This window comes from Cyprinodon tularosa, unplaced genomic scaffold (genome assembly GCF_016077235.1).
Source record: "Cyprinodon tularosa strain WSP-4 unplaced genomic scaffold, ASM1607723v1 ctg953, whole genome shotgun sequence".
In the NCBI taxonomy this organism is placed as follows: Eukaryota; Metazoa; Chordata; class Actinopteri; order Cyprinodontiformes; family Cyprinodontidae; genus Cyprinodon; species Cyprinodon tularosa.
Window position 1 is genome coordinate 45,473 of NW_024039733.1, and position 25,228 is coordinate 70,700.

The window sequence follows — 25,228 nt, forward strand, 5'->3', positions numbered from 1 at the left end:
TTATTTTATTATTTTGTAGTTTTAAAAAAGCTCCTTTTACTACATCAATAGAGGCGGTTGATGAACTATTAGCTGGAGACTAATAATCAGTCAGACTTTATTCAGCAATTACAGGAAATGATTAATATGGATCAATGACGTCATCCAGGTGCGCTTTAACAGAAGGTGTGCGTCCATCAGGAGCCATAATTGGCCTCATCGAAAGCTTTCCTGGCCCTCTTCAGCTCCTCGTTCATGGTGAGCAGGTCTTTGACGCGGGCGAACTTCCGGGGATCTTTGCGGATCAGAAAAACGATGTCCTCCACCTGCACGCGCCCCTGCCGCCCGATGGACATGGCTTTATGCGTCATTTCCGTGATGAACTCGATCACCAGGTCCTCCAGGATGTCCACGGACTCCGTGTAAGGGTTCTGGTCGTCCCCGAAGCCGTACATCATGCAGCGGAGCTCCTTGGAGAACAGCCTCTTCCTGCGGCCGTGGCCGGAGGAGTCCATCCCGCCGGAGCCATCATCCAGCTCCTCCTCGAAGCCCGCCTCCTCTTCCTCATCCGCCATTATTCTGGAAGAAACACGTAGAATAAAAAAGTTTCTACCTGTTTTATCTGCATAGAAACACCAAACATTCAGTCTGCAGCATCTTTACCTCCTGCGGCTGAACAACAGCCTGCAGCTTTTCCGCTTCCTGTTTGCTTTATTAGCGGCTCACTGGTGCAACACCGCCACCTGCTGGACAGGAGGACTGCAGCATTATTCTTTTTGTTTAATGGCAGATTTCAACCTTAACTTTCAGGTGCATACCGCCATCTACTGTACTTACCACTTACTTGTTCCCTGCCTTTACGATGACAGCGCCAGCCATATGTATATATATCTATATCCATATATCTATCTATATATCTATCTATCCATATGTACATACACACATATATATCTAAATACATACACAAATACATATACATCCATATAGAAATATATATATATATACCTTTAAATGGTATAATATAATCCTGTATCCTTAAGATATTAATTCTTTCTGTGTTTCCTTTATCTCCTGTTATTCCTATTAATCCTTTTAAATTTATTTGTCTTGTTTTTTGTTTTAATCTTATCCTTTCTTCATCTTATTTCCTACAATATAATAAAATATGTTTTACATTTTCTATTACTTTACATTTAACTGTTTCACTTTTCTTTAATAAAAATAATGTTTTATTTAACCCAGTCTGATTAAATCTTAACCTTGTTAAAATATTCTCTTCTATTCTTTCTAACCAAACCTTTGGCATTAATAGATTTCTGACAGAAATCTATTATTATTATAATAATTTCTTCCACTTTTATCCATCTTCCATCTATTCTGCCATTTTTCCTTCATTTGTTTTTTAATTATTATCTTAGCTTCTCCTTTCCCGTACGGTATGTTTATAATATTATTTGTTCTGACTGATTGTTTAGCTATTTGTTCTGCTCTTTCATTCCCATTTATTCTACATGGGCCGGAACCCAATAAAACTTTACATTTATATAAAGTTTTCATGTTCAGAACAAACTTTGATGTATTTCTAATAATAAATCTTCTCTTTCTGATTTCATATGTTGGATGCTGTAAAGGGCTGCCAAAGAATCAACACAACAAACCGCTCTATCCGGTTATATAATTATTGCCATCATATACAAACATATATTTTCATTTTCCACCTCCATGTAAACGATGTAACCATCGGTTGATCTTTTCTTGAACCTAAAGGCACTTCTCCTACAGTAACTCTCCCTGCATTGCTTTAGTTGTTCTCTTTGCACCAGTGCAAATTCTCATAGCTTTATTAATTAATTTTAATGCTGCTCCATATATAATCTATCATATATAATCACCCATAATCTATCATTGATCTCATTAACTCCTTATAAATATCCACCAATGATTGTTTACTTGCTCTCCATCTTTTCCTGCTTTTGCTCTCATTTAGGATTTTCTTACATTTCGTCTCTATTTTTTCTATATATGTTCTCCATCTTCCTTTTTCATCCAACCATTTTACCCAAATATTTAAAGTGACTTCCTGTCTCCATTTTGTGACCATATAATTCCTAATTCTATTAATTTATCTTTCCTTTTTGTACATATTATAAGATTTACTTGTCGAGAGCTTAAAGCCCCATTTATATCACCATTTTTCAATTTCTCTAATTTCCTCCTTGATTCTATTTCTTATTTTTTTGGATTCTCGTCCTCTTGTCCAAATGGTCCCATCATCAGCATATAAATCAGATCCAACTCTTTTATCTACTTTCATAAAAATATTATTAATCATTATATTAAATAAAACTGGGCTAATAACACTTCCTTGTGGAATTCCATTATTTATTCCAAATTGTTCTGAGACGTCAGATCTTACTTTAACTCTAATTCTTCTGTTAGAAAATCTAGAACCCGGTTATAAAATCTATCTCTAATTCCCGTCATATTTCATTTAATTAATAATCTTTCCCGCCACATTAAATCATGAGCGTTTTCTATATCTAAGAAAACAATGTTCATTATTTCTTTCACTTTAAAAGCTTTTTCCATCTATCACTTACTTTCAGCGCAGCATCTATGGTAGAACGTCCTTTTCTAAACCCACTTTGATTTGCTGCAGATATTCCTTGTTTCTTTTAGTCTTCTTACCAGTATTGTTTCCATCCATTTACAGAAATGCGATGTTAGGGCAATAGGTCTTTAATTTCCAACTTTTTTAGGATTTTTTCCCAGGCTTATTAAATGGCAATATTAATGCACTTTTCCATCTTTTTGGCATTTTACCTTCTTTCCAAATGTTATTAAATAAATGTAACATCATCTTAAATACTTTCTCATGTAATTTCTGAAACATCACATAATTTATCTTCTCCTGTTGCGCTGTTGCTAATACCCTTTAACACCATTTTTAATTCATTCATATTGATTTATGCATCTAAATCAATCAAATCAATCTAATTTATTTGCATAGCCCTTTATAATAGCCAAATGGAACCCAAAGTGCTTTATAACAAAGCCATAAAACAATATATAACACATATAAAACATACAGATACAGCTAAAAGTGCTGTAGTGCTGCAGGACTTTAAAAGCCTTCCAGAGGTGCATAGAAAGGAGCAGACAGGAGGAGGACATCTAAGAGACAGTATTATAGTCAGAATTAAAAGCTAAATTAAAAAAGTGTCTTTTAAGCTTTTTTTTTTAAAGGCTGAGGTCAGTAGTGGTGCGGATTTCAGTTTGTTCCACAGTCTGGGAGCAGCGACGGCAAAAGAACCATCGCCCCACTGTTAAGTCTTGACCTATTGACCTCTAACAGAAGCTAACCCGAGGAGTGTTAAATTCTCAGACCAGTAAGAGGGGGCCACGCCATGGATGGCGTTAAAAATCGTTTCTAAAACGGACTGGAAGCCAGTTGAGTGACGACAGCACAGGAGTAATGTGTTCACGTCTGGAAGTGTTTGTTAATAATCGGGAGGCTGCGTTCTGCACGAGACGAGAAATTGCTGACTGACTGAGGCCAATGTAAAGGGCATTGCTGTAGTCCAGCGTTGTACTAATGAAAGCTTGGATTGCCTTCTGAAGATCCTGCCGACTGAGAAAGGACGCGACTTTGGCCAAAAGACGGATCTAATGCATTTTCCTCTTCTTCTATTCTTTGTGAATAAATATTTCTCTATTTTCAACTATTATCTTCTCCATATTCTGTCTGTGATTATCATCTAAATGGTCCCATTATGCAGACTGGCAAACTTCTGTCCCAAACCATTGGCTTTTTCCATATCTGTTATTGCAATTATTCCATCATCCTCTAATATATTATTATTTTAACAAATACTTTAGTCCCACCCATTTTCTTTAATATTGTCCAAACCTCTGCTATTTTAACTTCACCTCCTATTGTAGATCAATAACTTCTCCATGTATTTCTCTTACTGTTCTTTATAATGCTATGAAAATATAATTAATATAACTCTGCAAATTCATTAAAGCTTTAGGCGAATAAATATAGTCCATTTATTGGATATATCTTAACGATGTGTAGTATTTAATATTAATCCGCCGCTTGCGATAGGGAAACGGTTGTGATGGGTTAATTCCCTGGATTGCTGATTGCACGTTGGTAGTACCGGGTTTGAAGTGAAGCCATCAGCCGCCATATTGGTACTCCCTTGTTAGAGCGGTTGTTGGGTTCAGAACACTTTAGAACAAAGTGGAGACACGATAAGGCTCCAAACACGACTTATCGGTTTCACTCTGCAGAGGGAGAGAGCAAGCCAGGATCTCATTCAGAAACTCTCCGCTCAGATGCTCTCTGCTGCTCTCCCTCTGCATCCGCTTTTTATTAGAATGAAAACAAGAAGTGGTTCCAAGGTCAGCCGATAGCAAGAGAGGAAACATCTTAAACTATGATTAGCAGAAGTTATACACAGTAAAGAGAACTAGGGGGTTATTTTGGGTGTTACTTATTGCATCATCACACAAAAAAGGTTTCTAAAAGCAAAGATCACACTTTTGTTATCAGGTCATTCAAGCATGTCACGTCTGCAGCTTTCATGTGCACATTATGTTCCCTTTGACCTGTTAGTGACCTCCTAATGCTGTATAGAGACGAACAAACCTTACACCGCTCTCAATGTAAACAATCTGTGCGCTACAGCATCGAACAACAATGATGGTCTCAGTTTCAGGGACTTAAGTCTTTTAATATAAAGATAAATTCATCACTTTGACACAGACTGGCTGTTTCAGAGCATCATTAGATTAACTTTAACTTAGAATAAATAAATAGGCCAATCACATTGCAGTCATTATGAAGTCTATAAATCAGGTAATATAACATATTATACAATCCATCACAATAACATTAATGTGGAGCAGAATAATACAGATGAGCCAGAAGTGATAAACTGATGATGTTCATGTAATAAACATGGATTGATTACATTGTTAAGGTAATTATATTTTACAATTATCTTGCAAATGTCTGGTTTTTGGTGCAATATCTCCATAGGTGTATAGAGGCCCATTTCCAGCAACTATCCCTCCAGTGTTCTAATGGTACAATGTGTTTGCTCATTGGCTCAGAGGCTAATTGATGATTAGAAAACCCTTGTGCAATCATGTTCACACATCTGAAAACAGTTTAGCTCGTTAGAGAAGCTACAAAACTGACCTTCCTTTGAGCAGATTGAGTTTCTGGAGCATCACATTTGTGGGGTCAATTAAACGCTCAAAATGGCCAGAAAAAGAAAACTTTCATCTGAAACTCCACAGTCTATTCTTGTTCTTAGAAATGAAGGCTATTCCATGCCAGAAATTGCTAAGAAATTGAAGATTTCTTACAACGGTGTGTACTGCTCCCTTCAGAGGACAGCACAAAAAGGCTCTAACCAGAGTAGAAAAAGAAGTGGGAGGCTGCGTTGCACAACTGAGCAAGAAGATAAGTACATTAGAGCCTCTAGTTTGAGAAACAGACGCCTCACAGGTCCCCAACTGGCTAATTTATTTTCAGTAGCAAACGACTTTGTTTCAATAAAAATATTTATTTTTTTCCCACTATCTAATAAAGATGCATTTGTTGCAACGTAGAACTGGTAGAATATAAAGTTAGAATCGTGAGGCATGAGAGAATAATATTATGGTCCAGGGGGTGGCGGTAGTGAGCTCACCGCCCAGAAGCCAAACCAAGAAAAAGAAGAAGAAGAAGAAGCGCGCGGACGCGTCTGTTCTGCCAGAGAAAAGAAGCAGAACAAAGTCCGTCATGTAGTCACTAACAGACGGTGAGTGTTCGCAGTAGTTTGCATTTTCAAATACTTTAATCTTCAGTCGGAGACATTTTGTTTAAACAGATAAATCTGTCTCAGTCTAAAACCGCCGCTGTCCAGCTGGTTATAACTCGGGCAGGAGGCTCCGCATCATTTTCACGCCGGCGCACCGCCCGGATAAGCCGATTAGTTCCAGGGCGGAGGAGACATTTTCAGCGGATGTTAACAGAACATAATATTCCCCAAACCAGAGTAATCCGGTTTAGTGTAGCTGATCGGTCATCAGGGTGGAGCCTCAGCGAACAAATGATTAGATTATTTATCAGCATGTTTGGTGCCGCCATGAAGCCAGAGGCTGATGTTACTCTGGCTGTGGTGATGGGGCCGTCAGGCTGGGCGGAACTTCTTCTGTTTATAGTTGTTTAATGGGTTTTTATTTCCCAATGCAATTTTATTTGTTTCTGCAAAGAACATCACAGAGCAACCTTACTGCACTAAAGGTAATCTTAGCAAGCATTTTACAGACATTTTCAACAGGTGTATATCAGATGATTAACAGTCCAGTAAATGTTGGACAGTAAGGAGGAAAGACAAGAAAAAAATAAATAAAATAGTACATCTATTAAATAAAAGTAAACGCTAGGGGGAAACAGCTGTCTAAATAAGAAGATTAAAAAGGACAAAAGCTTCTCTAGTTTTGATTACTTTCTTATTTTCTGATAATTGTTTGCTGTCAATATATTGTTTAAGTTGCTGCTTATAAGCAGTGATGCCGGTTTGGAGCCTCTATATTTACATTTATGTATAAAAACTTGGCCATAATAATAATCAGGTCAATTAAATATACCTTATCTGATCTCTTTGGTTGAGACTTGCAATTTCCCTTAATGCCGAATAGTAGAGTCTTCCAAAATAAAATAAAATCTTTGTCTATTTTCTCTCAATTAAATAATAAATGTGGTTCCAGAAGGACTGGATTAGTGGGCAGTTCCAGAACAGATCAACAAGTGTTCCAGGATTATTACAGCAGAAGCTGCAGGAGACATCAATGGTTTTAAAGTGTTTCTGGATAAAGACTTTGGTACGATAAATGTTCTGGATTATCTTTATGAGATTTCTTTAGTTTTGTTATTTATCAAGTATTGATTTGGAAGCAGGCAGACGTCTTTCCAGTTGATGGAATCCAGTAACGTCCCCACTGTGAGATGGAATAAGGTACCACTTTAACGTTAATTTGAAATAAGGCTCTGATTTATTTATTTTTGAAACAACAAAACATATTTTACCAACAGAAGAATCCGCTGGTGATAAAAAGGATAAGTGAGAAATGTTTAATTTAGGACGTGACCAGAAAAGCAAACCAGTAGCAGAAGAGATGGATCAAAGACTTTCTATAATCTATCCAGTTCTGTTTAATAATTAGACTGAGGTTTTCTTTTCATTTGTTAGAACTGAGAATGGATGCTGTCTGTCTGCCTGTCTGCCTGCCTGCCTGTCTGTCTGCCTGTCTGTCTGTCTGTCTCCCTGTCTGCCTGTCTGTCTGTCTGTCTGCCTGTCTGTCTATCTGCCTGTCTGTCAGTGATGCTCTGCTGTAAACTGCGCAGCTGTTTTAGCAACTGAAGCCTAAAACTAAAGACTAGTTAATCCCAGCGTCTAACCTCCTCAGTGTCTGAGCAGCTCCGATAAATGACCATGTAACGCAAATGTGGGGCACTAGGACCCTGTTCGCACTGCAGCATTGGTGCCACTTGTTGAATTTTCAGACCTCAATTTTTTATTCTTTTTATATGTTGGGCGACAGATGTAGGAGTTTGCCCTGAAATCGAAGGGTTGACGGTTCAAGCCCCGACTCCAACTTTCAGTGTCGTTGTGTCCTTGGGAAAGACCCTTCACCTGCATCGTCTACTGATGGTGGTCAGAGGGTGGCGCCATACGGCAGCCCCGCTTCTGTCAGTGAGCCCCAGGGCAGCTGTGGCTACAATGTAGCTCACCACCATCAGTGTGCGTGAATGGGTGAATGAATGTAGTGTAAAGCACTTTGGTCAAGTCTCCTGACTTGAATAAAGGCGCTATATAAGTACATGCCAATTACCATTTATAAACTTTTTAGCGACACATCCATGTTTCTTCTTTTGTTGTAGACTTCAGTCACATGACCTACGCCAGCGTCACGTGACCGAGCCCCTCCCTCCTCCAGCAGCTCCTGCTGGCAGCCACTCATGCAAAGCTTCTACTAATCCCTCTGAATTAAAAAGCAGGAATTCAATATCATGTTTAATTTATTTCTCTTTGAGCTTGTTGCTCAGAAATAGATGCTTTGATTCATAAACAGCCTCATGTTAAATGTTTACGTAAGGCCGTCCTACGCGCTCGTCAATCGTTCTGACGATGCGTTTACGTAAGGCCGTCCTACGCGCTCGTCAATCGTTCTGACGATGCGTTTACGTAAGGCCGTCCTGCGCGCTCGTCAATCGTTCCGACGATGCGTTTACGTAAGGCCGTCCTACGCGCTCATCGATCGTTCCGACGGCGCGTTTACGTAAGGCCGTCCTACGCGCTCGTCAATCGTTCCGACGATGCGTTTACGTAAGGCCGTCCTATGCGCTCGTCGATCGTTCCGACGACGCGTTTACGTAAGGCCGTCCTGCGCGCTCGTCGATCGTTCCGACGACACGTTTACGTAAGGCCGTCCTACGCGCTCGTCGATCGTTCCGACGACGCGTTTACGTAAGGCCGTCCTACGCGCTCGTCAATCGTTCCGACGATGCGTTTACGTAAGGCCGTCCTACGCGCTCGTCAATCGTTCCGACGGCGCGTTTACGTAAGGCCGTCCTACGCGCTCGTCAATCGTTCCGACGATGCGTTTACGTAAGGCCGTCCTACGCGCTCGTGGATCGTTCCGACGACGCGTTTACGTAAGGCCGTCCTACGCGCTCGTCGATCGTTCCGACGACGCGTTTACGTAAGGCCGTCCTACGCGCTCGTCAATCGTTCCGACGATGCGTTTACGTAAGCGTCCACGACGGGTCCTACGCGCTCGTCAATCGTTCCGACGGCTGCGTTTACGTAAGGCCGTCCTACGCGCTCGTCTATCGTTCTGACGATGCGTTTACGTAAGGCCGTCCTGCGCGCTCGTCGATCGTTCCGATGACGCGTTTACGTAAGGCCGTCCTACGCGCTCGTCGATCGTTCCGACGGCGCGTTTACGTAAGGCCGTCCTACGCGCTCGTCAATCGTTCCGACGATGCGTTTACGTAAGGCCGTCCTACGCGCTCGTCGATCGTTCCGACGACGCGTTTACGTAAGGCCGTCCCGCGCGCTCGTCGATCGTTCCGACGACGCGTTTACGTAAGGCCGTCCTACGCGCTCGTCGATCGTTCCGACGACGCGTTTACGTAAGGCCGTCCTACGCGCTCGTCAATCGTTCCGACGATGCGTTTACGTAAGGCCGTCCTACGCGCTCGTCGATCGTTCCGACGGCGCGTTTACGTAAGGCCGTCCTACGCGCTCGTCAATCGTTCCGACGACGCGTTTACGTAAGGCCGTCATACGCGCTCGTCAATCGTTCCGACGATGCGTTTACGTAAGGCCGTCCTACGCGCTCGTCAATCATTCTGACGATGCCACACCACAGCTGGTGTAGATGTCGGTTTTTTCTTAGCAGACTCCTTTGCTGCTCAGCCTTCTGTGCGGTTCTTGCGGGTCTGACCGGGTCAGAACCCAAACAGCTGAGCTTCCAGCGCTCCTCCTCTCTACCTCCCTAATGTTCTACCTTTATTTCTCCAGTTGTTTCCGTGGCGGTCTGAACACATCTCTGGTTCTGTATGGCGTTTCCAGTCCAGTTCCTCCTCCGGGGTCTTCGTACCGTCGGACTGGTTCTCCTCTACTACGTCTTCTCCATAGGAATCACCTTCTACAACAAATGGCTGATGAAGGTAAGAGCTGAGCTCTGGTAGGTCCCGTCTAGAGGTAAACCAACACAGCTGTTCCTCCATACCTAAAACATCTTATCTGTGCAAATAAGCCTTAAAACAGATTTATGTAAACATCCTGTCTGGTAAATTAGGCCATGAAAATACAATATCAACTAGGGCTGCAACTAACGATTATTTTAAAAATCGATTAATCGGACGATTATTTTTTTCTAATAATCAATGAATCGGACAAAAAATATTTTTTATATTAACCTCTTTATTCCAAAATAAACATTTTAGACAGAACAAACAAGCACACAAGTACAGGTTGCTCATTAAGTGTACTGGTGCAATATGAAAAATAAATGTTTGCGTTAAAACTACGCAAACTTACATGAGAAATGTAGCTGTACATCCACAAAATATAGGCTACTTTGGTTCATAAAGCGCAAAAAAAGACATAAAAAAAAAAAAAAAGGGGGGGTTCAAACAATAGGCCCCCCCATTTCAACAAATGAGTTTTTTTTAGACTAGAAGAGTTCTGCATTTTAAGACAGGAAAGTATAGCAGTTAAAGTTGCTACTTGAGAAAATACTGAACCATAGAGATAAAAATAGCCCTGTGATTCAAATTATAAATTGTATTTGGAATAAAAATGAGAGAACTAGGGGTGGTAAAAAACACATCCTCCAAAGACAGATATTTACATGGGAATGTGGCAGATAATTAATTGACATATTACTGATCTTGCTGGATTTTATTCTGCTTTACTTCCATAAATTGCAGGATCTTCTTTATTTTATCTTTGCCAGAAGATTTAAACTTTAAAAGCCTTGCCCTCATAATTTGCAAGTTAATTTATTTATAAAGTAAATGTAAACGCTGCTTAAGCTAATTCAAATGAAATTAAAAGTAAAATAAGTAGCCAACCTTATCACTGTCTGTAACCTACTAACACGGTAAGGAAAGCATCAGATGAGCTACCTGAGAAACTAACGTTACGTTTCCCCACTTTAAAACCAAACAAACATGGCCGCTCACCCTGCTGATCAGCTCTCTTCGCTGCCATCGAAGGCTCCAACGTGTTTTCTTTTCAGGTGCTGCATCATAACAGTGGTGCTTCCGTGCCATATTCATTTGTTTTTACAAAAGTTGCATGTTACGACTTTTTTCACTTTACAAAGCGCAGGCTATTTCAATTATTGTGATCAATTTGCGCCGTCAATCCCGGCGCATGCGCGCTTCATTTGCAGTCTGGACGCTGAGGGTAAACATCTTGCGGCTCTGACTGCAGCGCTGAGAGGGACTCCTGCGGGAGAGGGAGAAAGGGGTTGGGGTGGGGGAGGCGCCCCACAGCAGAGTAGGAACGATACATGCTTTCACCTAAGAGTCTCCAAAAGCCGCCAGTGAAACCGTAAAAAGTCGCCAGATTTGTCGCTTTTTTGAAAAATAGTTGCTGGAGGGGTCTGAAAAGTTGCTGAGTTGGCAACACTGCACCTGCGGCGCTGACTCGCTCTGCCGTATTTTTTCTTCTTCCCCCGTTTCAGTCAAGAGGCAGTGGCGGCGGCGGCGGATGACGACGCGTTAATCGCGCGACACAACTAATCGATGATGAAATTCGTTGCCAACGCTTTTAAAAGTCGATTTTTATCGATTCGTTGTTTCAGCCCTAATATCAACGTTTCACTACTGCTCTCTAATGAGGATATCTTAGTGGCACTCATCAGATTGAACTATCTGGAAATTAAAGGCGCCAATAAAGTTAAAGCTGATATATTTTTCTCATTTTTTTTCAAAAAATATGCTGTAGTTGACTGTTTTAATGAGTGTTTGGCTACGTTAAACAAATGGCTAATCTTGGCCACATGAGCTCTCTATGGCCAAGAACCTGGAAAATCACTCATGTTACAATGATAAAAATTGCATAAGTTTTTTTTTTTTTTTTAACACTTCTGCTTAGCCACTTGGCTAGTCCCTTTCCATCACACACTGCTAGGTGGGTAGTTTTAGTTTTACTAATCTACATACAGCATCTGGTTAAAGTGAGTTGGGATTTACACGACGTTAGATATTTTTACTTGCACACTGCAGGAGGGAAATGAGTGATTCACCTGAATGTGAGTCCTCTGGTTGGTGTTGGATGTCCTGGACACTACAACAGTTTTTTTTTTTTTTTTTGTGCAAAGCAGACATCCATACACTTATTTTTTATCTGAGGATTCAACAAGTTTCATAATCTCTGAAGATAAGGCCACAGTGTGATAGCGACAGTTGGCTGCTCCTCTCGCTCTGCTCCTGTCTCCTCCTCCATCCTGTGTGCGTGGCTCTGTGTCGTTCATTGAGTTCCACTACAGTGCTAATGCGCATGTTTCGTAGATACAGACAGGAAAGGCAGAATAGAGGCTCATGCATGAATGTCCAGCAAATAATTCTGATCGTTGTTTCAAAAATAGAAAGCCTGGTTTCATTTCTTAGTTATGCCCTGGATTTTGTAGCATCTCTGGACGCTACGTCGCTACTTGATCAAAGCAATAACGTCACTACAGGAAAGTTACTTGATAAATAAAGCAGCGACGCTACGGTCAAGCTACTGGAAGCTAGTTAAACTAATAGCTTCGCTACATGTAGCGGGGCTACTGCCCATCACTGATGATGACCCACACTGTGTATGGTAGTCAGTCTGTGGGAAATAGCTCAAAGTTTGCTGAATCTGGAGCTGGAAGTGTAGAAAAGTCTGGAAGTGGGATATATTGTAGGTCGGTCTGTAGTTGGTCTGTAGACCAGAGCCGTTCTGCTCCATCCAATGTGCTTCTTTCTCTCAGGGCTTCCACTACCCCCTGTTCATGACGCTGGTTCACCTGGCCGTCATCTTCTGTGCGGCGGCGCTGACGCGGCGGGCCATGCATCGCTGGACGGGGAAACCCCGCGTGACTCTGGCCTGGAAAGACTACCTCCGTAAGGTGGCTCCTACAGGTGGGTTCCTGGTTCCTCTGAGCTGAAATGTTTAGACTGATCTGCTGGAGGTGACGGTCTGCCTTTATCGCGTCCACTCATAGATCGTCTGTGAACTTTGACTAAAATCCATGTTGCTAAGTTTTGCCACACGTCATTCTCAGAGAGCAAAGAGATAAAGCAGGAAATGGTCCTAGAGTCGCACATCTGCCGCCTTCAGCTGGATTTTATCTGGAGGCGTCCGAGTGAAGGGGGCAGATTTCATTTCACATCTCTTCTCCTGGTTCTTCTACTGTTCTGATGTGGATGACTTTGTGCAGCTTAAATGTCCTGAACTCTTTGCACAGCCTTAGCTACAGCGCTGGACATCGGCCTCTCCAACTGGAGCTTCCTCTTCATCACCATCAGTCTGTAAGTGGAAAGAGAAGAGCGTCGCAGCTGCTGTAACGTCCCTCCTGATGTTTGCTTCTGCTTGAAGGTACACCATGACCAAGTCCTCAGCCGTGCTCTTCATCCTCTTCTTCTCCCTGGTCTTCAAACTGGAGGAACCGGTGAGCTCCCAGGATTTAGGCCACATTAATGGCGTCAGCAGCTTCCATCATGAAGCTCTAGAGTCCGGTTGGTTCTAATGGTTCTACCCAGGACGGCCCGGTCAGTGTGATACCAACCTGTGCTGAGTAACTGAGGCCTGGTTCTGCTGGAACGGATGCAGAGGTTCTCCTGCATCCATCATGAACTAAGCCGCAGTACGGCGTCCGGCTCGCTCTGCAGCGGTTGGTAACGGAGAACCGGGCGTCCAAACCGTTAAAACCAGCAATGGTTGAGCGTTTACCGTCTGCAGAGAGTCTGTCTGTCTGTCTCTGTCTGTCTCTCTGTCTGTCTCTCTGTCTGTCTCTCTGTCTGTCTGTCTGTCTGTCTTGTTGTTTCAGTTAAAATCTAAATATCTCATAGTTCATATTTTTTAGTTTTATGCATATTTATTGTTTTTAATCATTTAGTTTTGTTCATTTTTATTGAATTTTTCTTCAGTTCTTTGTCTTTATTCCAACATTCAGTGTTTCAGCCTGTTTCCTGTCATCAATGTGGATCTTTAGTGTTTATATCTAGAAATGTTTCTGTCTTCAGACCTCAGAAGGTTTTAGAACCAGTTTGATCTTAACCGGATCTCCAGATGCCACCAGGCTCTGGGTTCTGTTGGGTTGTTTTGGGTTCTGTTGGGTTCTGTTGGGTTGTTTTGGGTTCTGTTGGGTTCTGTTGGGTTCTGTTGGGTTGTGTTGGGTTCTGTTGGGTTGTTTTGGGTTCTGTTGGGTTCTGTTGGGTTCTGTTGGGTTCTGTTGGGTTCCGTTGGGTTGTGTTGGGTTCTGTTGGGTTGTTTTGGGTTCTGTTGGGTTCTGTTGGGTTCCGTTGGGTTGTGTTGGGTTCCGTTGGGTTCTGTTGGGTTCTGTTGGGTTCCGTTGTGTTGGGTTGTGTTGGGTTGTGTTGGGTTCTGTTGGGTTCTGTTGGGTTGTTTTGGGTTCCGTTGGGTTTTGTTGGGTTGTGTTGGGCCGTAGTTGAACTAAACTCTTTGTTCCCCGTCTGAACCAGAACCCCTTCCTGATCCTGGTGGTTCTGCTCATCGCTTGCGGCCTCTTCATGTTTACCTACGAATCGACCCAGTTCAACATGGAGGGCTTCATCTTGGTGCTGATGGCCTCCTTCATCGGGGGGATCCGCTGGACCCTCACCCAGGTCCTCATGCAGAAAGCAGAACTGGGTCGGTCCCGAGTCATTTTCAGTGGAGGTGGACCGGGTCACTGCTGCGTTTTAACGACTAACCTCAGTAGAACCAGAACAGGTTCTGGTTCTGCTGATGTTTTGGACCTGCTTTCCTTCAGAGATAAGCCTAACCCTTTGCTGTGACCTAAACTGATGATTGATTAACTGAAAACTGTGCAGACGATGATGGCTGACTTTTCTGTTTCCTTCCAGGCCTTCAGAATCCCATCGATGCCATGTACCACCTCCAGCCGCTCATGTTCCTCTGCCTCTTCCCCCTTTTCCTGTTTAATGAAGGTGAGCAGACGAATAGACGATCTGTGGAAAGGAGCCGCTGGTTCTGCTGAGTCCACTGCCTCTCAGAGGATCTCAGATTTTAGTTCAGCTTATTATTCAGGCTCAGTTCACACAGCAGCCTGCAGTCCCCCAAATCCCTTCTTTCTTTCCTAAATGCAACCTTTATCTGAGCTTTTCATGGCAGTCTGTGCGCTGGTGGAGATTCTCAGTCATCCAGGTCAGAGTCAGTCCAAAAAAGTTCAAATCAATCCTCTGGACTTTGTCTCCAAGTTTGAAGACGTTTCTCTTCCATCCAGGAAGATTTTTCAATCAAAATGTCAGAAATAGCGTTTAGTTCCAGGTTTTATCCAGCAGCCCAACAAAGCCTGGTTTTAGTTTAGAAAACATGCACATAGAAACGGATGAACGGGTCCCCCCCTTTGGAATGGGGGTCGTTTGGCTTCTTTGTTAGCCTGCAATGCCCCATACCTGTCTATGTCTCTGAAAGGGGGGTCGTTAGAGGGAATTGTTGGCCTGGGTGAACAGGCGAGGTCCTCCGCGTGATGATAGCAGGGAGGAATCAAATCAATTGCTGAATTGCAGGATTTTGAAAGCTGAAACCTGACACCCCCCACCCCCCCGGGCCTTTTTGGAAACACAGGAAGGAGCAATCAGCTAAGTGAGCTTAGTGCTTGGAAAAAATCTTTCATTCCTTTAGAGACAGCATGAAAAGTCAGCTGAGTACAAAACATAGAGAGGAAAACAAGAAGAAAAGGGACAAGAAGAGAGGGACACAACCTAGAACAGATAATGGATGTCTATTCTATTAACATTTCTCTATCTGGACAATGGGTCTGGGCCCCCTGCCTGTCTTTGCCTAGGGCCCCACATTTCCTCAATCCACCCTTGGATCCATGTTTATTTCTGTTATTTCTCACCTGTGACATCATCGCGTCCTCTGCTGCGCATGCGGGACGTTAAGTTGTGTGAATGCAGTTCACACAGGAGATCACATACAGGCCGCATTTATTTGTAAATGTGAAGAAGCACACAGAAGAGTGAAGCATTAAGGCCTGCGGTGTGAACGAAGCCTCAGAGCCTCAGAGGAAAATTGTGTGAAAGGAGGAACTTTGTCTGCACAGTTCTTTAGAAAGTGTTTCTGGATCCTGCAGAACGTCTGTGTCCTGATTCTATCCCCTGTCTGCAGCGCTGAGTCTGAGTTCTTCAGAGAAGCTGTTCCGGGTGACGGAGCTCTCCCCTCTGCTCTATTCCCTCCTGACGCTGAGTGTCGGCGGCACCCTGGCCTTCGGGTTGGGTTTCTCTGAGTTTCTGCTGGTCTCCAGAACCTCCAGCCTCACGTTGTCCATATCGGGCATCTTTAAGGTAGTTTCTAGCTCAGCGTCGGCTGCTGTGAGTTCTGTTGGTCTGCCGTTCTGTCAGACCAGCATACACGTAGTCCAAACCTAAGAAAAACACTTTAAACTACCTCAGCGGGGTGTATCCCTTTAGTTATGTACAAAAAACAATTTCATTACTTTTGATGTTTGTTGAAGCATATGTGGGATTGGAAATTGATCAGATTTTCTCGATTCCGATTCCCTTATCGATGCTGTGAAACGATTCGGTTCCTTATCGATTCTCTTATCGATTCGGTGAAACGATTCGATTCCCTTATGGATTCTCTTATCGATTCTGCTAAACGATTCGATTCCTTAGCGATTCCCTTATCGATTCTGTGAAACGATTCGATTCCCTTATCGATTCTGTGAAACGATTCGATTCCCTTATCGATTCTGTGAAACGATTCGGTTCCTTAGCGATTCCCTTATCGATTCTGTGAAACGTTTCAATTCCTTAGCGATTCCCTTATCGATTCTGTGAATCAATTCGATTCCTTATCGATTCCCTTATCGATTCTGTGAAACGATTCGATTCCTTATCGATTCCCTATCGATTCTGTGAAACGAATCAATTCCTTATTGATTCTCTTATTGATTCTGTGAAACGATTCGATTCCTTATCGATTCCCTATCGATTCTGTGAAACGAATCAATTCCTTATTGATTCCCTTATCGATTCTGTGAAACAATTCGATTCCTTATCGATTCTCTTATCGATTCTGCTAAACGTTTCAATTCCTTAGCGATTCCCTTATTGATTCTGTGAAACAATTCGATTACTTATCGATTCCCTTATCGATTCTGTGAAACGATTCGGTTCCTTATCGATTCTCTTATCGGTTCTGTGAAACGATTCGATTCCTTATCGATTCCCTTATCGATGCTGTGAAACGATTCGGTTCCTTATCGATTCTCTTATCGATTCGGTGAAACGATTCGATTCCTTAGCGATTCCCTTATCGATTCTGTGAAACGATTCGATTCCCTTATGGATTCTCTTATCGATTCTGCTAAACGATTCGATTCCTTAGCGATTCCCTTATCGATTCTGTGAAACGATTCGATTCCTTATCGATTCCCTTATCGATTCTGTGAAACGATTCGATTCCCTTATCGATTCTGTGAAACGTTTCGGTTCCTTATCGATTCTCTTATCGATTCTGCTAAACGTTTCAATTCCTTAGCGATTCCCTTATCGATTCTGTGAAACAATTCGATTCCTTATCGATTCCCTTATCGATTCTGTGAAACGATTCGATTCCTTATCGATTCCCTATCGATTCTGTGAAACGAATCAATTCCTTATTGATTCTCTTATTGATTCTGTGAAACGATTCGATTCCTTATCGATTCCCTATCGATTCTGTGAAACGAATCAATTCCTTATTGATTCCCTTATTGATTCTGTGAAACAATTCGATTCCTTATCGATTCTCTTATCGATTCTGCTAAACGTTTCAATTCCTTTGCGATTCCCTTATCGATTCTGTGAAACAATTCGATTCCTTATCGATTCCCTTATCGATTCTGTGAAACGATTCGGTTCCTTATCGATTCTCTTATCGGTTCTGTGAAACGATTCGATTCCTTATCGATTCCCTTATCGATGCTGTGAAACAATTCGGTTCCTTATCGATTCTCTTATTGATTCGGTGAAACGATTCGATTCCTTAGCGATTCCCTTATCGATTCTGTGAAACGATTCGATTCCCTTATGGATTCTCTTATCGATTCTGCTAAACGATTCGATTCCTTAGCGATTCCCTTATCGATTCTGTGAAACGATTCGATTCCTTATCGATTCCCTTATCGATTCTGTGAAACGATTCGATTTCTTATCGATTCCCTTATCGATTCTGTGAAATGATTCGATTCCCTTATCGATTCTGTGAAACGATTCGATTCCCTTATCGATTCTGTGAAACAATTCGATTCCTTATCGATTCCCTTATCGATTCTGTGAAACGATTCGGTTCCTTATCGATTCCCTTATCGGTTCTGCTAAACGATTCGATTCCTTAGCGATTCCCTTATCGATTCTGTGAAACAATTCGATTCCTTATCGATTCCCTTATCGATTCTGTGAAACGATTCGGTTCCTTATCGATTCCCTTATCGGTTCTGTGAAACGATTCGATTCCTTATCGATTCCCTATCGATTCTGTGAAACGATCAATTCCTTATTGATTCTCTTATCGATTCTGTGAAACGATTCGATTCCTTATCGATTCTCTTATCGATTCTGTGAAACGATTCGATTCCTTATCGATTCTCTTATCGATTCTGTGAAAAGTGCTCGGTGACATTCATCTACCTTCGCCTGGGACGTTCTATCTCTGCCTGCCTCAGTGAAACCAGAAGGCAGTGAACGGGAGCTGAAGCCTCTGATCCAGCCAGGCTGCCCGTCTCCTCACAGTCATCGAAATCTAGAAGGCATCCGTTTAATGAAAAGCATTACTGTACAATTTCTGGAAATAAACTCATTAAACTCATTAAACGAGCGTCACCTTTCTCTCGCTCCCTGAACTACGGAGCAACTTGGTAGCGTGTTTAATGACCCCAAAGAGAGGTAGGGAACTGGTTTATTTCCAGGAATCTGATTTACTAGGTAAATTTACTAGTGATAGAAAACTAGCTTCTAACCACCAGAGTTTCCTTCCATGCTGGTCGTGACTTTAGCTTCTGTCTGGAAGCATCAAAAACACGGCATTGGTTAAAATCTATGCCATGTTGTGTTCGCAGGTGTTTCTGCATGTTGGATGTTTTTACCACTTTACATCCAAAGTTTTGATCGCTTCGCCCAATGGAGCGCCATTTTCTTTGTTTTGCTTTTCTAGACTTACGCCTGGTCACGTCGTACTTGCTTACTGAATGCCGTGTGTGTAACTTGAATAAAAAATGTGACATAACTTACGTGGAAAAGTTGTGCCCAGCGCTAGGCTCTGGCGCTACCTTGAACCGTTCGCTAGGCGAGCTAACAAACTCCCATTCCCGTACCAGCGTATGGCGATCTGACCTTAAATAGTTTTTTATACATGACTAAAGGGAAACACGCCCATTGAGGTAGTTAAAGTTGATTTTTCATACAGAACTAAAGGGATAAAAGCAAATCTGACGCTGATCTGACAGAACAGTGACTAACATGGTTTCTCCAGACTTGAGGAACCTAAATGTTGAAGCTCTTTCTGACCCGTCTCTCTTGCCGTAGGAGGTGTGTACGCTGTTGTTGGCCGCGGCTGTGATGGGAGACAGGATGAGCGTGCTGAACTGGCTGGGATTCGTCGTGTGTCTCTGTGGGATTTCTCTACACGTGGGACTCAAAACCTACTATTCCAGAAGTAAGTAAACCCTCCATGCCTCTGGGGAGGGGGCGGGGCTTCCAATGCCTGTGACAGTGGAGCTGAAGCTAAAGCTAGCAGCCCTCGCTGCCCCACAGACTCCTGGTTCCTGCTGCTGATTGGGTAAAAAACAGAAATATTCTTCCCTGCTTGAACCGTTTAATGAGTCGACGGGAGCTAACGGCTAGCTCTGTTAGCTGACAGTCACATCCTGAAGCGTTCAAACATCCGGCAGCTTTTAGTTTTACGTCCCGACGTGGAGCCGGGTTAGGTCACGTCCCGACGTGGAGCCGGGTTAGGTCACGTCCCGACGTGGAGCCGGGTTAGGTCACGTCCCGACGTGGAGCCGGGTTAGGTTACGTAGGTTACGTCCCGACGTGGAGCCGGGTTAGGTTACGTCCCGACGTGGAGCCGGGTTAGGTTACGTAGGTTACGTCCCGACGTGGAGCCGGGTTAGGTCACGTCCCGACGTGGAGCCGGGTTAGGTCACGTCCCGACGTGGAGCCGGGTTAGGTCACGTCCCGACCCGGAGCCGGGTTAGCTTACGTCCCGACGTGGAGCCGGGTTAGGTCACGTCCCGACACGGAGCCGGGTTAGCTTACGTCCCGACGTGGAGCCGGGTTAGGTTACGTAGGTTACGTCCCGACGTGGAGCCGGGTTAGGTTACGTAGGTCACGTCCCGACGTGGAGCCGGGTTAGGTCACGTCCCGACGTGGAGCCGGGTTAGGTCACGTCCCGACATGGAGCCGGGTTAGGTCACGTCCCGAGATGGAGCCGGGTTAGGTTACGTCCCGACATGGAGCCGGGTTAGGTTACGTCCCGACATGGAGCCGGGTTAGGTTACGTCCCGACATGGAGCCGGGTTAGGTCACGTCCCGACATGGAGCCGGGTTAGGTCACGTCCCGACATGGAGCCGGGTTATGGTCACGTCCCGACATGGAGCCGGGTTAGGTTACGTCCCGACATGGAGCCGGGTTAGGTTACGTCCCGACATGGAGCCGGGTTAGGTTACGTCCCGACGTGGAGCCGGGTTAGGTCACGTCCCGACGTGGAGCCGGGTTAGGTTACGTCCCGACGTGGAGCCGGGTTAGGTCACGTCCCGACACGGAGCCGGGTTAGCTTACGTCCCGACGTGGAGCCGGGTTAGGTTACGTAGGTTACGTCCCGACGTGGAGCCGGGTTAGGTCACGTCCCGACGTGGAGCCGGGTTAGGTCACGTCCCGACGTGGAGCCGGGTTAGGTCACGTCCCGACGTGGAGCCGGGTTAGGTTACGTAGGTTACGTCCCGACGTGGAGCCGGGTTAGGTTACGTCCCGACGTGGAGCCGGGTTAGGTTACGTCCCGACGTGGAGCCGGGTTAGGTCACGTCCCGACATGGAGCCGGGTTAGGTCACGTCCCGACATGGAGCCGGGTTATGGTCACGTCCCGACATGGAGCCGGGTTAGGTTACGTAGGTTACGTCCCGACATGGAGCCGGGTTAGGTTACGTCCCGACATGGAGCCGGGTTAGGTCACGTCCCGACATGGAGCCGGGTTAGGTCACGTCCCGACATGGAGCCGGGTTAGGTCACGTCCCGACATGGAGCCGGGTTAGGTTACGTCCCGACGTGGAGCCGGGTTAGGTCACGTCCCGACATGGAGCCGGGTTAGGTTACGTCCCGACGTGGAGCCGGGTTAGGTTACGTCCCGACATGGAGCCGGGTTAGGTCACGTCCCGACGTGGAGCCGGGTTAGGTCACGTCCCGACATGGAGCCGGGTTAGGTCACGTCCCGACGTGGAGCCGGGTTAGGTTACGTAGGTTACGTCCCGACGTGGAGCCGGGTTAGGTTACGTAGGTTACGTCCCGACGTGGAGCCGGGTTAGGTCACGTCCCGACGTGGAGCCGGGTTAGGTCACGTCCCGACGTGGAGCCGGGTTAGGTTACGTAGGTTACGTCCCGACGTGGAGCCGGGTTAGGTTACGTAGGTTACGTCCCGACGTGGAGCCGGGTTAGGTTATGTAGGTTACGTCCCGACGTGGAGCCGGGTTAGGTCACGTCCCGACGTGGAGCCGGGTTAGGTCACGTCCCGACGTGGAGCCGGGTTAGGTCACGTCCCGACGTGGAGCCGGGTTAGGTTACGTAGGTTACGTCCCGACGTGGAGCCGGGTTAGGTTACGTAGGTTACGTCCCGACGTGGAGCCGGGTTAGGTTATGTAGGTTACGTCCCGACGTGGAGCCGGGTTAGGTCACGTCCCGACGTGGAGCCGGGTTAGGTCACGTCCCGACGTGGAGCCGGGTTAGGTCACGTCCCGACACGGAGCCGGGTTAGCTTACGTCCCGACGTGGAGCCGGGTTAGGTCACGTCCCGACGTGGAGCCGGGTTAGCTTACGTCCCGACGTGGAGCCGGGTTAGGTTACGTAGGTTACGTCCCGACGTGGAGCCGGGTTAGGTTACGTAGGTTACGTCCCGACGTGGAGCCGGGTTAGGTCACGTCCCGACATGGAGCCGGGTTAGGTCACGTCCCGACATGGAGCCGGGTTAGGTCACGTCCCGACATGGAGCCGGGTTAGGTCACGTCCCGACATGGAGCCGGGTTAGGTTACGTCCCGACATGGAGCCGGGTTAGGTTACGTAGGTTACGTCCCGACGTGGAGCCGGGTTAGGTTACATAGGTTACGTCCCGACGTGGAGCCGGGTTAGGTCACGTCCCGACGTGGAGCCGGGTTAGGTTACGTAGGTTACGTCCCGACGTGGAGCCGGGTTAGGTTACGTAGGTTACGTCCCGACGTGGAGCCGGGTTAGGTTACGTAGGTTACGTCCCGACGTGGAGCCGGGTTAGGTCACGTCCCGACGTGGAGCCGGGTTAGGTCACGTCCCGACGTGGAGCCGGGTTAGGTCACGTCCCGACCCGGAGCCGGGTTAGCTTACGTCCCGACGTGGAGCCGGGTTAGGTCACGTCCCGACACGGAGCCGGGTTAGCTTTTGTCCCGACGTGGAGCCGGGTTAGGTTACGTAGGTTACGTCCCGACGTGGAGCCGGGTTAGGTTACGTAGGTCACGTCCCGACGTGGAGCCGGGTTAGGTCACGTCCCGACGTGGAGCCGGGTTAGGTCACGTCCCGACATGGAGCCGGGTTAGGTCACGTCCCGAGATGGAGCCGGGTTAGGTTACGTCCCGACATGGAGCCGGGTTAGGTTACGTCCCGACATGGAGCCGGGTTAGGTTACGTCCCGACATGGAGCCGGGTTAGGTCACGTCCGGTCATGTCCCGACATGGAGCCGGGTTAGGTCACGTCCCGACATGGAGCCGGGTTATGGTCACGTCCCGACATGGAGCCGGGTTATGGTCACGTCCCGACATGGAGCCGGGTTAGGTTACGTCCCGACATGGAGCCGGGTTATGGGTTTGGAGCATCAGAATCGCCTGAACTGTATCTCAGGTGTGTGAATACTTCTGGACTCTGAGTCTCCTTCCTGTTTCCTCTCCTTCCTGTTTCCTCTCCTTCCTGTTTCCTCTCCTCCAGATAAGCCTCCCGCCATTCGACATCTCGGCAGTAAAAGCTCCGAGCTGCAGCTGCCTTTGCTTCACAGCGGGGAGGCGTGTGAGGATTCTGCTGAGGATGAAGAGGAGGAGCAGGAGATCTCCCTCCATTGACAGGAAGCTCCTGCAGCTTCATCAGAGGAGCTGCGTTCGACAAACCTCCGAGTTTTTAGATGGGTGTCACTAAACATTTTGGAGTCAAACTGATAATTATTAAACTAGAGGATCAAGAACTTTTATGATAGAAACAGAAGCAGAGCTTCTTCTCCAAAGCAACACTGAGCCAACATGGCGGAGGATCGTCTCCGCTATTCAGCCGCCATGTTGGAAATCCTTCATATTAGTAGGAAGGATGCTGCTGCTGCTGGACAAAGTGGACATTTTAACATCTAATTATTTATTTTACCAAAGCAATGTTATTTTTCCCCAAGGGAAAGAGGCCAATTATGTGTAAAATAAACCACAGATCTCATAATTCTCCATTAAATTATGGAAAACATTCAATCTTTTTATTAATTAGCCGTTTAGTTTGTTCTATCTGACGGTGAGCTGAGACCATGAGGTGGGATGGATGCGGTCGCTCTCATCCCAGCAGGAAAGGAAGGAGGAGATCCCTGAATGTTAGCAGGCTGGAAGCAGACGCTCTGCGCTTTCTTACCAGCAGGTGTCTCACTTTCTCCTAGATCTGCTCATTTATTGGTGGTTTTAATGTTTACCTGAACCATGTGCCTTAATAAAGAGCTGTCATGATGGGATGTGATTGTGTCTCTTAGCGCTTTGAGAAGCCTGAAGAAGAAAGGGAAACATCTTTTTTTATTCAGTTTTTAACATTTTACTTCCATCCATGTTAAACTGATGATGTGTGAAATCTTCCATTTAGATTAATTTATTTGACAGGGACGGCCAACATTAATAAGCAATCCTGCAAATGCACCAGAATGAACCAAAAGGCTATTTTTCATCCATTGTCCCTGATCTTAAAAACTGTCTAAACCTAAAAACACAACAGTAAGAATTTTACTGTGAAAAATGAATAAAAACAGCCATAATCCTTCAAAATTTGTTTTAAAAATACAGAATTAATGTTCGCTGCACTACCAATTTTAGGTTAATAAAATAGAATAAAACATAAAAAATAATTACACTATATATATATATAAATATATATAGTGTAATTATTTTTGCTTTATATACAGCAGAGATGCAAGTAGCAGCACGGTTAATGGAAAATATTCAACTAATGCTGATAAGACTTTTTGAAAATAGTGTCTGTTGTAAGTTCTCTGATGTTCTGAGGTCACCTCCCTCAATGATTAGCGGCCCGTCGCTCTGACTCCCATCATGATGAAGTGCCCCCCCATCCTCCCCACCTTCTCCAGAAGCACCATAGAGAGCGTTCTGCCCCCCCATCCTCCCCACCTTCTCCAGAAGCTCCATAGAGAGCGTTCTGAGCAGCTGTCTCACTGTGTGGTGTGGAGGCTGCAGCGCCTCAGACTGGAAGAAGGTGAGAACAGCAGAGAGGATCATGGGGGCTCCTCTTCCCTCCATTAAAGACATTTCATCCCAGCGCTGCGTGTCCCGTGACATCATCAATGACCCCTCACCCCCCACCATGGACTGTTCTCCCTGCTGCCCTCTGGGAAGAGGCTTCCCAGCATTCAATGCAGGACCAGCAGGTTGTTTTAGTAAAATGGCTCCATGGTGATAGTTTGATGGGTTTTTATCTAAAATGTTGATTTTAAAGAGATTCTAAAGGTTTTAGTTTAGTTTTATTTGACTGACCAGGTTGTAAGACAGTAGGTGATGCGGGACGGAACCAAGCTGTACATGAAGCTGCCTGCAGTGACCAGTTTGATCTTATGAAACAGAGATTTATAATATAGAATTTGATTCTATTGGATAACTTTCTTTTTTAATCTGGGATTTAAAAGTTAGTTTAGAGTCTATTATGATTCTGATATTTCAATTCTGACTCAACTTTTCTTTTTTCCTGTCACGTAAATATCTTCCAGATGATTTCCACTCTTGGATTCAGAAAAGTAGATTAAAACTGTTTTATTGTCCTGAAGTTTTCAGCAGGATTGATTCAGTCATTCAGAGACAGGAACCATGTGACTGTTAGTTTTTCAGAAACTTGTTTTGTGTTTTTTACCATGTGTATAAATTATTAGTTTCTATGAACTGACCTCAGACCCTTAGCAACACATCCCCAACCAGTCGCTCCCCACCAGTATCTACAGCTCCCTCTCTAAATATTAGCATATTGTCATAAAGTTCATTATTTTC

At 45.0% G+C, this 25,228-nt stretch overlaps 2 protein-coding genes and 1 long non-coding RNA gene across 3 annotated transcripts; 2 read left to right on the forward strand and 1 right to left on the reverse strand.

The window, feature by feature from the left end:
- Positions 1-168: 168 nt before the first annotated feature.
- On the reverse strand, positions 169-748 carry taf13 (TATA-box binding protein associated factor 13). Its single transcript, XM_038275336.1, has 2 exons — positions 643-748; positions 169-558 (listed from the first exon to the last, which is right to left on the reverse strand). The coding sequence occupies exon 2, from the start codon at positions 552-554 to the stop codon at positions 177-179; it is 378 nt and encodes a 125-aa protein (XP_038131264.1). The 5' UTR covers positions 555-558; positions 643-748; the 3' UTR covers positions 169-176.
- Positions 749-5,691: 4,943 nt separating this feature from the next.
- On the forward strand, positions 5,692-23,697 carry slc35c2 (solute carrier family 35 member C2). The gene is made up of 10 exons (XM_038275326.1): positions 5,692-5,798; positions 9,570-9,718; positions 12,520-12,670; positions 12,997-13,060; positions 13,128-13,200; positions 14,234-14,402; positions 14,618-14,701; positions 15,888-16,063; positions 19,289-19,418; positions 22,926-23,697. The coding sequence occupies exons 2-10, from the start codon at positions 9,608-9,610 to the stop codon at positions 23,054-23,056; spliced, it is 1,089 nt and encodes a 362-aa protein (XP_038131254.1). The 5' UTR covers positions 5,692-5,798; positions 9,570-9,607; the 3' UTR covers positions 23,057-23,697.
- LOC119776739 lies at positions 20,193-21,852 on the forward strand. Its single transcript, XR_005279814.1, has 4 exons — positions 20,193-20,229; positions 20,576-21,247; positions 21,424-21,535; positions 21,647-21,852. It is a non-coding gene; the product is annotated as an uncharacterized LOC119776739 (long non-coding RNA).
- Positions 23,698-25,228: the final 1,531 nt, after the last annotated feature.

Bases quoted from the DNA above. Each gene is read 5' to 3' on its own strand.
- taf13 (XM_038275336.1), bottom strand. From the start codon at position 554: ATGGCGGATGAGGAAGAGGAGGCGGGCTTCGAGGAGGAGCTGGATGAT.
- slc35c2 (XM_038275326.1), top strand. From the start codon at position 9,608: ATGGCGTTTCCAGTCCAGTTCCTCCTCCGGGGTCTTCGTACCGTCGGA. The intron at 9,719-12,519 runs GTAAGAGCTGAG...TCTTTCTCTCAG, and splicing joins ACAACAAATGGCTGATGAAG to GGCTTCCACTACCCCCTGTT. The intron at 12,671-12,996 runs GTGGGTTCCTGG...CTCTTTGCACAG, and splicing joins CCGTAAGGTGGCTCCTACAG to CCTTAGCTACAGCGCTGGAC.